Consider the following 14,790-nt stretch of genomic DNA (forward strand, 5'->3'; position numbering starts at 1 on the left):
CTCCGGCTCGACCGCAAAGACAGGAGGTTGGCGCATGCGTAGAAAGATCACAGCTCCCTTCTCCTTAAAAAACGAATTCGGGGCACTTTGTGGCTCCCATGATGCATGGCGCCGTAAGCTGCATATGGTTGGCACGTGACCAGCCAATCACGGCGCACGGCCGCAGCCAACACCCCCCGATGACGTCAGCTCAGATGGATATTTCAGGCAGGAGTTATAGCATCGAATAGCAGCATCCCCAAACACAACAAGAGGCAAACGGTCAGCAGTGGATCATCATGGACAGATTCCCTGCACCGGACGTAACTTCTTTTTGCTTTATTGCTTTTTCTAGATTGTCTGTTAAACAGTATCTCTAATTGGTGCTTCACCCACTGGACTATAGACTTGTGGTTCCCTGTTGTTGCTAGTTTGCTCTGTTGAGTTGACCTGACCATTTTCACTTGTGGATTCAGTTATCATTGCCTCAGTAGGGTGCCATTTGTGAAACTTATCATTAGCAGTATGCTGCTTGGCCAGGCTCCCTTTGCCCAATGAGTATATATTCTGTTTTAAGGGATTGCTCCTCTATGTTATATTACCCATTTAGGCTTAAACTAAGGTTCTTGTTTACAGAACGGGCTACGCCACTATACACTACATTTTGTGATTTGCTTTAGGGAGATTTTTGTCTTTAGGGTAAGTACCCTGTGCCATCTAGATCTTTGGGAATGGGCTTGAAGAAGGGGCTCACCCCCCGGAACATTGCCCTCCCTTATTCCCCTGCTTCCCTGCTGTTTTCCTTGTCTTTACCTTTCCCCCTCCTTCCCCTGCCCCGTGTTTCTCCCTCCCCACATGTTGCGTTTCAGACCACATTGGATTTGTACACAAGAGTAGACCTTTTTTGCAGTTTGCACATTTATTCTGATTGTGGTTCATTTGATTGATGTTATATATTTTTTCTATTCACCGCATTAAAACTAATTGGGCTTATTCCCATTATATTTATTTTCTATTTATGAGTGCTGGGAAATTCCCTTCTTTTTATTCTGTTTACGTGGAGGGATTAGGGTTCGTCCTTGTTCCCATGCACCGGTTACTTCTCTTTTTAGTTATCACAATTTTTTCATATTTCCAAATTGAGTGCTGTCTATTACCTATATTTTCACCATAGAAATAAGTAACATTCCAAAAAATTTTAATGGGATCTTTGCTACTCGCGCTAGATGCGCAGAAAGCATTTGACAATATTGATTTGTGCTATATGTCGTAAGCACTTGAGGGCTTTGGATTTTGAGCATCATTTTCTACGGGCAGTTTTATCTCTCTATTCCTCACCCTCATATAGGATGTTATGCATGGGAATGCATTTAGATATAATCTTGATTAAAAGTGGAACCTGGCAGGGTTGTCACCGGTCACCTCTTTTGTTTGCATTGTTAATGGAACCCTTAGCCTTCTATTTTAGGAAGAATGGTGATATTCATGAAATTCAAGTTAAAGATATACAGGCATACCCCGCATTAACGTACGCAATGGGACCGGTGCATGTATGTAAAGCGAAAATGTACTTAAAGTGAAGCACTACCTTTTCCCACTTATCAATGCATGTACTGTACTGCAATCGTTATATACATGCATAACTGATGTAAATAACACATCTGTAACAGGCTCTATATTCTCCCTGCTTGCGCACAGCTTCGGTACAGGTAGGGAGCCGGTATTACTGTTCAGGACGTGCTGACAGGCGCATGCGTGAGCTGACGTTTGCCTATTGGGCGATATGTACTTACTCGCGAGTGTACTTAAAGTGAGTGTACTTAAAGCGGGGTATGCCTGTATGCACTTTTGCTCTTCACAGACAATATCTTATTGACTCTCTCAAAGCCGATAATCTCTTTACCCAATTTCTTTAGTGGATTGGACTGTTTCAATAAATTGTCAGGTTCAAAATAAATAATAACAAATCTGAAGTGTTAAATATTACTTTACCTTGTGATATTGTCAAATTAATATATATATATTTTTATTTCAATTAGAGAACTTAGGCTATCAAATATCTACGTAAAAACCACACATACTTCTATGAATCCTATTAGTGATGGGCAAATTTTTTTTGGGTGAATGTCGATCTGCGGCGGATCAGCTGGTTCCTTTGGTCCATGGATTTCAGCAGAACAATGTCAAAATGGGCGATTTGCATTTTGGGGATTTTTTATTATTATAACCAATACACTTCGCAGATTTTGCAACCCGTGGATGAATTTGTAGAATCAAATTCACGGATTCAGCAATCCGTTGGTGGATTTTTAAGAGTCTTAAGAATCCGCCAACGGATTGCTAAATCCGCGGATTGGATTCTACAAATCCGTCCACGGGTTGTATCCAATGGCGGATTTTGATGAAACCGCCTAAATTGGTTTTCTCAAAAAATTATTTTGGGGGTAACATCAGCGAAATTCCGGGAAACGGATTTGGGTGGATTCGCCCATCTCTAATCCTTATATCTGTAAGGATCCATCATCCGCGCTCCTCTCGGCGCGCTCTCTACTCACCTACACCCACCCTGCATCTGCTGCCTCCTACAGCACATCTCACAGACTGTTACGCCGGTGCTGCCCGCAGACCAGACCTGTCCCTTATACTGAGGTGGGGACGTATATGTGCACGCACCCACAGCAGAAGGAGCGTGTCCAGAGTGTGGTGTCTGGGGTTGCCTGGCCAGGTGGGAATAGCTGTAGCAATACTTGCCGGTACCGGAAGCAGAGTAGTAGTAGTTGCCGTTAGCCAAGGCCAGGGATAGGTGAGGTCTGGAAGGTAGGGGTCCGAGCAGGGGTCCAGGGGCAAAAGAAGCTGCGTCATCAGGGAGATCCGGGGTCGAGAGCCAAAGAGAGAAGTCCGCCGAGCCGAGTCATAACCTGAGTAACAAAGACAATAGGGAGAGCCAGAATAGACATCCACAAGAGAGACTATGTCGAGCGATGTGAGAGAGGTAGGACAGATACTAGATACTGTGGCTGACTAATGGGAAGCGGAGGCAGGCCTGGAGGCCGAGGAGCTGCCCAGGATTGGTCCCCATAATAGGCCACCAGGTGGTAAGGTTTAGGGTTAACTGGTAACCAGCGTGTGGGCAGGGGGCGTGGCTTCACTGCAAGAGCAGTGAATAAATTAACTTGTGTCGGCACATGCTCCGTAACGGGAGGGGATGCGCGCGCAGGGGCAATGGCAGGCGCCCGTGCACCATTAGGACGTGGAGCAGCGGCAGCACGACGGAGAGGACGGGGGAGCCCCCCACCACGGAGGTCAGACGGGAGCGGCGAGGACGGAGCCCCACAGCAGCGGGAGCCAAAAGAGGTGAGGGGAGGTCACGCTGCGACCGCCGTGACTCCCGAGTCCTCACACAGACCAACCATTGCCAGAGTATCTCCTAGGGGCACACGCGGATCTCCCTCGGCTTCTAATGCCACCTCCGCTGGCCCCACCACTAGGCTTCGCTTGCACACACCCGCTCTGCGTGGCACCAGCGCAAGCGCGCCAAATCAATCTTGTTCCGCTGCACAATAGGATTCAACTGTGTTTTCCAGCAGCCAACCACAGCCAAGCTTACTAGAGAGTATGCTCCCTCCTCATTGGACTGTTCTCCCTATATATGCTCAGCCTGCCCTTTGGCACATCGGCTGAGCATAACCATGTGTATGTGCACTGTGTTCACTACAGTCCTGCCTGCTGTCTGTGCCTTGCCTGTTTTGTCCAGAGTTCCTGACCTTGCTTGTTTTTGGATTCCGTACTTCTCCACTCCTGACCCGGCTTGCAAACGACGATCCGTACCTCTCCGCTCCTGACCACGGCTTACCCATGACGATCCGCACCTCTCTAATCCCGACCTTGACTAGTACCTGCAACGATCCATACCTCACCTATCCAGATCTCGGCAAGTATCATATAGCATCCTGACTTCTCCTACTCCGACCCGGCTACCTCGACCAATCTACACTGGGTTGGTGTTTATCAAATCCCCATCTCGGCCTCGCGGTCATGCCTTGTTTGTGGTGAGCACATCGTTACAATATCAAACAAATTATCAAAATCTGAAAATACTTAAGAAAGACCTCCAGATTTGATCAAGTTCAACATGTTTTGGATCGTATAAATCCACACGATTCAAATCAATCTCCTCCCAATGTTATTACCATATATCTCTTCTAAACCCTACAAATACCAATTATCGTCAAGGATATGATATATGTACAATCAAAAATGCCTATATTTATTTGGCAGTCAGTAGGTGTATTCTTTTTCAGCCACCTAATGTAGATGGCTCGGCTCTACCCTGCCTTGTTTCCTTCAACAAGGCCACCTAGGTGAGTCAGTTTGATCCTCTGGCATGCTAATCCAGCTCTTAAGAGGTGAATTGAGCTGGAATCCTCCATAATCGCCCCTTTTAAGATAGGAATTATTCTTTGGCTCCCGGGACTTTTGAGAAATTTGTTACGGAACAAACTCCATACAATATCCCACTCTGAAATTCTGGGAGGCCAACCATTTTAAAAATAACATTACTAGCCCAAATTTTCTAAGTACCCCCCCGCTTCGATAACTGGGATTTTAAATCTGGTATGTCTAGCCTAGATATCAGAGTTTGGTGGTCTTTGGGCATTTTAAGGCTTAAAGACTTTTGCCCGGGTTAAAAGCTCAAGTCCCCCGAATCTCTCATCCCGGACAAAGGCCTGCCAAAACAAGATTTTTCTCACTTCCTACAATTTTAGAGGTTTCTTTAACCAAAAAAAATCATATTGCTAATTTTGAAAGGCATCTGTTTAAATGCAGCAAACCAAAAGGATTTTACATCTAGTTTATATAGTTCCTTTTTCTCTCAAGTGAACCTTAAGAGTATGAAACAATGGGAGACAGATTTAAATTCTAAATTAGACTACGATGAGTGGGAGAAGATTTTGGAATTTATTCATTCAGCTATATTGTACAACTGTTAAGGAGAATGCATACATTATTATGTTCGAGTGGTACTTCACCCCGATTAAACTTTTTAAAATGTTTCCTCTGACTTCCCCCTCTGCCCTAAAGGTTTTGGTGAACCGGCCTCTTTACTACATATGTGGTGTACACTGGCCCTCTGGCTACAGAACTTTGGGGCTCAATTCATAATTGAACACAGAGAAGCCTGAACCTTTATTTTAATTGTGACCCATGGCTATTTCTTCTCAGCATACCAGTTGAGGATCGCAATAGAAATGTATATAAAGTGATTCCCCACATCCTAAATTGCAGCTCATTTCAAAAAGCAGCTAGTTCCATCTTTGCTGCAAATACAAAATAGAATTTGGTCCATCTGTCAAATGGGGAAAACTCACCTGCTTCCTAAATTAATCTTATTCCGCAGAACATAACAGCCCTGATTAGACTTTATTATATTACCAGGGCTGAACATTTATTCCATCCTTAGTAACCCCATCTAGTTTACTCATTTGCTATTATAGATGGTTTTTAAGATTGTATGCGTTCTCCGTTCCTTGCATCCTGTATATAAGTAATTGGGTATGTGCAAATGCCCGCTCGTGTATCGCTCTATTATTCCACAGTTTCAGCGGATGTGATTTAATTAAGTTGTATCCCCCTTTAATGTGTACCCGTTACCCCTTTTTTCTGTACCCTCTTCTAGAAAAAATTGTAATCTTACTATATATTTCTGAAAGCATTGTATGTGTCCCTGTCTGCACTGTCCCTAGCAGCAATCTGATTGGTCCCTTGGCCCGCCCGCCCCCGCACACCTCTCATTGGCCTGAGGCGGAGTGACGGGCCAAAGGTCCAACACACACACACACACACCTCTTACCCGCCGGTCCCGGAGGCTCCGCCGCTTCCTCCCCGAACATCAGCTTGAAATCCAACTCATCATAGCCGCAGTGCGTGGCGCTCATCGGGACCCGCGCGCACCTCCTCCTCTCCCCGGGTCGGGTCTCCCGGTTTCCTGCGCTTTTTCCTCCACCCACCTCCCCCCCCCCGGCACCGCTACAGTCAGCGGAGGAGCGGAGCGAGCGCCCAGGACACAACGGGGGACTCTCACCTCACCATGGCTCTCAATTGTGTGCACGCACCGTGCGCCCCCACGCTCTCCTCCTCCCCGGGATGCCGCTGTGTCCGCTCCCCGCACTCTCCGCACTGTGACCCACCCGCCGCGGGTGGGAGGATGTCTCGCGTGGAATACCTACCTCCCTGGTGGGTGTACTCGCTGCACGGGTTCCCACACCTGCAGCTCTCCCTTCGGCCCGGGGGCAGCGACTTCAACCCCACGGACAGCGGCTACCGGCAGGTCAGTGCCACCCGCGGCCTGTGTGCAGGGGGTATGTAAGTGCCACAGCCTTTGTACAGGACGTGAGTGGGTCTGTCCTTAGCCTGGTAGTGGGTGCAGCTCTGTCTGTGGGACAAGGTGCAGCCTGTGGCTGTGAACTTCCCTGTGTCAGTGGGTGCAGCCTGTGGCTGTGATGCTCCCGTGTCAGTGGGTGCCTGTGATGCCCCCGTGTCAGTGGGTGGCTGTGATGCCCCCGTATCAGTGGGTGCCTGTGATGCCCCTGTGCCCCTCCCTGTTCTTTGCCCCCCGCCCCTCCCTGCCCTTTGCTTCCCCGCCCCTCCCTGCCCTTTGCCCCCCGACCTTTGCCCTCCACGCCCCTTGGCCCCCCCCCCGCCCTTCCACGCCCCTCCCCTCCCCCCCCCGCCCTTCCACTCCATGCCCCCTGCCCTTCCACGCCCGGGTATATCAGCTAGTGGTTAATAAAATGTAAGTAATACAAAAAAATATGTAATGTTCTCATATACCACAGTAAGTACTTTCTTTAAAAGTAACAAATCTCCTGACGCATAGTAACTATTGCATGAGTGTATCGTAGGTAGCTTATTGGATGCAAATGAGATTCTTTTGCACACATAGACAACTACAAGATCTTATAGTACCATCTAGTGGTGTTAAGTGAAAATGCACTTAGAGAGACATTTCATTATTAGTTAAAATAGTTATTGGGTTTGGCGCTAGGCTAACTTCCCTTCTCATTGTAGAAAGCCAGTACCGTAACAAGCATGTGTGCTGGAGAGGATAGTGTATGGAAGTCGCATTGGATTGCTATAGAATCATGAGGGCACATGCACACTTTCTGTAGAGTAACCTTTGGATGATATTATACTGCTTATTACAAAAGACATCAGGCTGCTACTTTTTGCCTATGCATCCCTTTTAGGGCATGAACATTTTTGTTAAGTAGCCTCACAGTTATGTCGGGTCAGTTCACATCTGCATCAGCTTTTTTGAATCTCCCAAAATTCGATTTTAATATTTTTCTCTTGATCTGCTGTTTTCAGTTATTACTTTATAGCGTATTAAAGGAAATTAACAAATAAAACTGAAACAGTTAAGGGTCGCTGGATTGCCTGCATACACATGAGATTGCACTTATAAGGACTGGAGAGAGACTTTCTGCGAACGTGCCTGAGGAGACAGAATGATGAGTGTGCTAGAGCATGTCATGTGACTCATACTCAAGACTTTCATGCAATGCATCTCTCCATGCTGGGAGGTTCTTGGGCAAGACTGGGCCGCCAACAGATTTTCCAGGGCCCAGAACTAGAGTTTCAACAACCCCCTCACCCCCCCCCCCTCGTGTCGGCGGTCTTGTGAGCCCCGCCCCATTAAACACCCCCTCGCGAACACCGTCTTCTATTCCCCCTCCCTTGTTCCCATGTCTCACTTTTATCGCCTCTCTTCCTCACTCACTCTCTCTCCGCTCACCCCTCTCTCTTTTCCTAACTCCCTCTGTTATGTCCCCTCACCTCTCTCTTTTTCCCCTCCTCACACTCAGTCCCTCCCCCCGCCCCCCCTGGCCACACACACAATCCCCCCCAATAAGTACCCCCCCAAATACATACATATAGCCTGGGTCTCCCTCCTCTTACAGCAGCTGTGACTGGCAGCAGGTTGGGGGGAGCGTGGAGAGAGGTGTCGGTAGCTGCGGGGAGTAGTTGCAGGCATCCCGGGCTGATAGTCGAGGTGACCGGGTCGTCGGAGGTCCCCGGCGGCTTCCTTCACAGGGCTCAGCCATTTTGTGTCTGATCGCGCATGCCCGAAGCTTGCGCATGCACAGTGCGGGCGCGACAGCGGCAGCAATTACCCAGGAGCCTCCGCAGGAGAACTACAGTTCCCAGCAGCCTCAGGGGCTGCAGTCATATGGCACTGAGATCCCTTGCAGCAGGGAATAGATATATTTGGTGCATCTGTACCACGCCAGTCGGAGCTGGGACATGGTCAGGGTAGGAGGTATGGGCAGGTGTCTGTGGCATCTGCACTAGGCCTAGACCCCCTGTTAGGCCCCGACTCCCCTTTAAGCTCGTGGTTGCTGCAGGGACAGGCCCAGTAGATAGGGACACTGCCCCTGTAGCATAAGCGTGAGGAACTCAGCCAGAACACGGCTGCTACCTGGCCTGTGGTGATCTGGGACCAGATCATCCCTCTATCCACCTAGACATTCTTCATGGTGGTACCATCCACGCGGGAACCACCCACCGTAGAGGCGGAGCCTACGCGACATCGCTGGAATAGTGGATTCTCATCACATTCCGCCATACCCGGGTGCAGGAGCGCCTGGGCAGGTACAACATGTGCACCAACTTACACATCAGTTCTTGTGGGCAGCGCTGACCTACACATTTTGGTGGGATTGCCGCTTGTGGACACCAGGGTGGTTGCGTGCTCAAGGGCCTCTCAGTACTTTGGGTGACTATCTCAATAGGTGGGATCAAGGTGTTGATTGGTCATTGTCACCAGGTGGTTGTGTATATTGTATAAATATATATATATTCTGTGCAGTAAAACTGTTATACTTACCAAAGTGTGTTTTGTTGCATGGGGTTCCTGTAACGGGGTCATTCCACATAGTAAAATCCCGTACAGGTGGAGGCGCTACCGATCATCGACTCAGGTACACCCCAGGTTACCAGCAGCGGAGGCTCAGGGCTCAGGGCCATGGTCAGCGCCCGTGCTGAGGCGCGCTGGTGCTTACCAGTGAGCCTCTACAGCCGCAATGAGAGCGGCTTTAGTAGGGGCTCGCCTATGCTTCCGCAAGCGTTCAGAAGCGTAGGTCTTATACAAATTTTAGATTTGGCGCTCGCCAGAGCGCAGGGCCGGTCACATAAGCGGTTCGCCCAATGAGGGCGAACCAGCTCCGTGACGTCACTGGCACGCCCCCCCGACACCCCGCGCACGGCGCGCGGAAAAAGGCCAGGGAAAGCACCCGCTTTCCCTCAGCCTCCGCGCGCCTCAGCACGCGAGAAGGTACCCTGGACGCAGCCTAACACACACCGTAGCCACACATCTCCCAGAGGGTGGGGGAATGTGCGCTACATACAAAAAAATCCCACCCCACAAAAACATACAAAAAGAAGCCCCACTGCAAGGTACATACATACCCACTACAACCCCCAAATACATACAAAAATAAAGCCCACCCCCAAATACATACATACCCAATCCACTCCCCAAAGACATACAACCTCCCCCAAATACATACAAAAAAATCACCTCCAAATAAAAAAAAATTAAACACCCGCCAAATACATGCAAAAAAACTTTGAATAATATAGAAATATATGAGATGCTTTGTATTATATTATACTTTCGTTAGCGGTTTATTATTATAATGGATTGTCCTTTTTAGGATGGTCTTCTTCCTTATTTATTACATATATATTTATATCTTATGTGGATGATATTTGTTAGCTGCATTGATTGATGTACATAAGAGGCGTGTTGTAAAGGGGGATTAATTCCGTTAACCCGCCACATCGTGACAAAGCTGTGAACAGCAAAACGCGTAGGGATATGGTAGCACTGTGCAAACACCACATGGTGACTTAGAGCCTAACGGTGAGGCAGAAGCAATCTGGGGCAGAGCTGGACGGCGACGGGACCGAGAGGAAGAGAAACTCCATAACTGTGTGTCAGATCAGCAGTGACTACACCGTCCAAGCCTTACCGAAGTAAATGGTTGAGTGTTATGGATTTTCCCTTACCTCAGATATGAGTGAGAATTGGGGGATATTGTGGATTTTAATACAATTATTTAGTTATTTATTTTTTACAAAAAAAATAGCTCCACTTGTTTTCACTTTTTTCTACTGTATGTGGGGAGCCATGATGGGGTCTTGAAGAGCTAAGAAATCCAGCATTCTAGGATTCTTTTTTTATGGTCAAAAAGACTGTGCGAAATGTGTTAGGCTGCCCTTTTTCACTTTTTGGATCCATTTGTATGGCTTTTACATTTTTAAATGGAGCGCTACATCGTCACGTTGTTTGTTTATCTCTTACTTGCCACTTCCTCAAATCTCCACTGCTACAGAAGATTGTATTCCCATATAGGCCTGAATGGTCAACAGGACAGAAGAGGTCCTGAATAAAGAAGATAAAATAGAAAAAAAGAACAAATAATGCAATGAAGATCGTAGACCATTTCTTAGGCACCAATAGGCCATGAGATGTATGCTGGGTATTACCAGAAGAAACAGAAAAAAGAATGAATGGGTTCGGAAGGAAACAAAAGTCTGTGACATTACAAGGGTGAAGAAATTAAAATGGCACTGGCCCAGACATATCGCAAGAAGAAATTACTATCGCTGGACAAAGATGGTACTCAACTGGATTCCAAGAGAGATTAAAAGAGCAAGACAATGAGCAAACGTAAGATGGGAGGATGAAATCAGAAAAATTGTTGGAGCAACGTGGCCAAGAATAAAAAATATATATAAAACAGACCCCCCCTGATGAAGTTATCCTTGTGGTGATGAAACGGTCGGGCTTGATACGTCACCATGTTCCGTTATACTGTGCACAAGGATTTACCCTGTGGAAGCAAACAGCCTGGTATGCGCATCTCTGTCGTAGTTGTTTCCTGGCGGCCGACTGACTGCTGGGATCATTTACCATCACTCCCCTTCACAACTACTGCAGCTATGTTGACGGTTTGAGCCTTTTGTGGGCCCTATACCACGGTTCTTGCCGATATTAAGGAGATCTATATCTGACTGTCTCTGTTTACCATCATTGACAGGATTCTTCAAGCCGGTTCCGGTAACCTGATGGTCAAATATCCAATGCTATTTTTTATCATGTACCATAGAGTGGGCAATTGTTGTCCGTTTTTTTAATAAATTGCTATTTTTTATACTTTAACACACAATGGAGCGTGCGCTTCTCATTTCTGTTTTGTAGATTTTCCTGGATCTGGTCTGACAAGCAGCCTTTGACTCCGGATTGCGTTTTTCTATCGCTTAAAGTAACATTATCCACATACTATGGATTTCTTCACTGGACTTTAGATCATTCCTTATTTTTACATATGGATATATATTAGTTTGTATCAATGCACTTTTTTGTGTTCACTATGTTTGTATTTTTGCTTTATTTCACATCTGTATTATATACATATACATACATACACAAACTAACTGAAAGTACACGGCATCGCTCGGGAATTCTGTCAAACCCCAAAATACTGAGATTTATAAATGTATAATTAAATTTTTTATGTTTCTTAATAGAAAAAAAATATGTATTTTTATTTTAATGCTGTTGGGTAAACTATATTTTTGGTTTTCCCATCAGGCGCAAAAAAATACAATTTTTTTCCAGTTCCCACTCTGGAGCATCCAACATAAAGTTGACCATATGAAAAACATGGATATTGTAAATTCAGTCCAGCAATTTACAATCCTGCCAAATTTGGTTAAAATCAGTGCAGATTTCAAAGTTTCAGTCCGGCATCCCTATTCAAAATGGTATCCAACTGTATCCAAACATAGACAAAATCCTGCTCCTTGAGCTCAGGAACCATCATGCAAAATTTGGTTACGATATCTTAAGGCCGCGTCCATAGTGCAGGATACGGCGCGAGCTTCGTACAAACACTATGATGCCAATGCATATGCGCGCTAGCGTGTGCACATGTGCTACGTGCTTAGCAATACAAACAAGTTTGTATTTCAAGCATGATGCCACGTCACAGAGGAGCGCGGAAGCTAGCGCGTCCCACTATGGACGCGGCTTAAGGTGTCCAAATGCATAGCGAACAGACAAACAACTTACCAAAATAAATATACACACACACACACACATATATATATATATATATATATATATATGTATATATATATATATATATATATATATATATATATATATATATATATATATGCAAATATATATATACATATATCCTTAGGAATGTAGGAGTACCTTAAAATTTGCCCCCATTAAAAAAAAACATACATGGACCTTTTATCATCCATTTACCCATTTCTTTCAACTCCGAAGTCACACTTCCATTTTAGAAACATGTAGGTTTTTATTATTCTAAAATATAATTTTGGACATTTAAAAGTGCAACAGTTAACGCATCTGTGGAGTACATCACAGTCAAAACAAATATAAACAAAGGCAGTGATACAGCTTAACATAATTGTTTTGGCAGTATTTAAGGACTATATAGTAATACAAATATACAAATTGATGTATAACATCATCATAGCTTACGTCCTTCATCAGATATTAGGACTATTTTATGCAGACCACATTTAATAAAATATCTACTGCTGTTTTAAAACAAAGCTGTTTTATGGAGAAAATCATGTTGTATCTTAGAGATTAAAAAAACAAAGACTTTTAGCATTTTTTTTTGTTTTTTCCTACTAATCCAAAAGGTAAATAATTATAGTGGCAATGAGTGTAAAACCGCTACACAGCTGTATTTAGATATCGGCTCTGCTATAAATCTTAAAAACATAAACATCCTTTAGATTTGGTCCTTTAAGTCAGGTTTGGTAATGAATACGGAACCATTTTCCAGTCTACATTGCATATAATTTGGATTGTATTACATTGGAAGTCCAGTCTTTACACCCAGCATGAAAATCGCCAACAGGCAAAGGCTGCAATAAACATTTTGCTCTTATATTGGTATTTTACATTTTTCAAAGAAATAACAGCCTGCAATGAAACATTTGCCATACATGATGGCAAATCGTTCACTACTATCAAATTTACATCATGTTCCCATTAATCTATGTGCAAGTAGCGCCCCAGAATAACACCAATAGCAGTATAGTTCATTGTATGTGTGTGCTGCAGAGAGTATTCCTTAAGAAGCTCCAGGGACAGCAAACATTACAGCTTTCAAATGCACAAAATGTTTGTACCGTTTGTCTTCAAGCTAATCCTGATTGATATCAACAGCCAAATCAAGAAAATGTACCTAAAAAGTTACAAAAATAATCTTGTTTCGAGTAGTTTGTGTTATTATTCCGTTAACAGTTATTATTAATGCTGGCGATTAGTAGCACTTACATTGTAAAAGATTTAGAAATGACTACTGTATGCAAAACACTTCACAATTAGTTCCAGCACCACAGTTATAGCTTCCTCTAAACTCTCCGTAGTGGTCAATCGAACTTTTATTGCTATCACTACACAGAGTTCTATAGCATACGAGCTAACTTCTGCTAGAAGAATTATCCTTAATGTCAGTATTAATCCACAGAAAAAAATATGTTAAGAATCCTTATAAATTCATCTATGTTCTTCTGCATGTTAAACATTGTGCTTCCGGTTAGGTACAAAGGGTTATCAAAAATACATTTAGTATTATTGTTAATACTGACATTACTTACACGACAAAGTAACATTTATAATGACATAGTAAAACAGGGCCTTAGCCCCACAATTTATTATTTGTAATCCCGTCTTCTTATTTTTCATTTTTATTGTCATAAAAAAATAATACTTCTGAGTTTCCTTCAGTCTTAAATGTTTCAAAAGTGGTTTTAAAGGAATTTGACATGATTGTGTAACAGCAGCCAATGGAACGGAATACACATCTCACACAAGTGGTCTTTTCTATTAGTCCAAATAATATGTTTGCATCACTTCTTAGTTATTTACATAATTACAATGATGAAATTCCGCTGCAGTACGATTTCATGTTCTTCATTGTCATGAATGCCCCTTGAAATACAAAGCTACAGTTTTGATGTCCATCCACGCATTTAAAAAAAACACACAAAAATATACTGAGATGCTATTGAAGTACCGCTTGATGATATGCACTAAAAGGAGGAGTTATGTTCGTTGGTCCCTGTCACAACCATTAATTCCAGTTGATAATTGTGATGTAGGTACAAATGAAGTCCCAGGAAGTACCACATCGTTGGCAATGCAAACATTTTACTGCCTCTCTGTCCAATGCAATAAAGTGGTTTTCCAATTGAAGAATAGAAATCCTTGGACTTCACAGCCATTCCCTTTTATTTTCATTGTTTGATATGTGAAGCTTTACAGGAAGCTGTCTTCCACTAGATCTGAGGAATCAATCCCAATGTCATCCATCATCTCAATATCTTCAATGGTCTCATCCTCTCTCTTCATGAATGTAGAACTGCTGGAACCAGTCTCAATTGCACTTTCATCAGAGGTTTGCGAACTGAAAAGATACATTGAAATATAAGTTAAGCTCTAATATGAGTCTATGTCTTTCTAGGTCTCAAATATATTTTGATGTTCAGTTATACTATAGTAGTAAGACTTTAATAGTCAAGATAAAGGTTGCAGATTAGGAGGCTGCTATCTTAAACTCTTAGGATAACAGCATGCAACTTTTAAAGCAGCAGTCCCATACAGAATAAAAAACACAAAGTCAAATACACTGTTAATTTATATTGTGCTGGTCTTTTTCTTGACTTACACTTTTTCTTTCGTTTGGCGGA

The 14,790-nt window shown here is 44.1% G+C and overlaps 1 protein-coding gene and 1 long non-coding RNA gene across 7 annotated transcripts in view; both read right to left on the reverse strand.

Annotated features, from left to right (window-relative positions):
- Window positions 1-8,533, reverse strand: part of LOC142463573 (uncharacterized) — a 9,512-nt gene extending 979 nt beyond the window's left edge. The window contains exons 1-2 of one of the 3 annotated variants that reach the window (XR_012787457.1): window positions 7,912-8,533; window positions 2,731-3,875 (exon numbers count right to left, since the gene is read on the reverse strand). This is a non-coding gene — a long non-coding RNA (uncharacterized LOC142463573). Of the gene's footprint in view, window positions 1-2,730; window positions 4,689-7,911 lie in introns of those variants that run through there. The other 2 variants (XR_012787458.1, XR_012787456.1) reach the window with 2 other exon arrangements.
- A 3,824-nt stretch (window positions 8,534-12,357) lies between these two features.
- Window positions 12,358-14,790, reverse strand: part of PDGFRA (platelet derived growth factor receptor alpha) — a 30,305-nt gene continuing 27,872 nt past the window's right edge. For all 4 annotated transcript variants that reach the window (XM_075566517.1, XM_075566527.1, XM_075566542.1 and 1 more), the window contains exon 23: window positions 12,358-14,507. In XM_075566517.1, the coding sequence (XP_075422632.1) occupies window positions 14,360-14,507 (148 nt within the window). In that variant the 3' untranslated portion in view covers window positions 12,358-14,359. The remainder of the gene's footprint in view (window positions 14,508-14,790) is intronic.

Source organism: Ascaphus truei, chromosome 1 (assembly GCF_040206685.1).
Source record: "Ascaphus truei isolate aAscTru1 chromosome 1, aAscTru1.hap1, whole genome shotgun sequence".
In the NCBI taxonomy this organism is placed as follows: domain Eukaryota; kingdom Metazoa; phylum Chordata; class Amphibia; order Anura; family Ascaphidae; genus Ascaphus; species Ascaphus truei.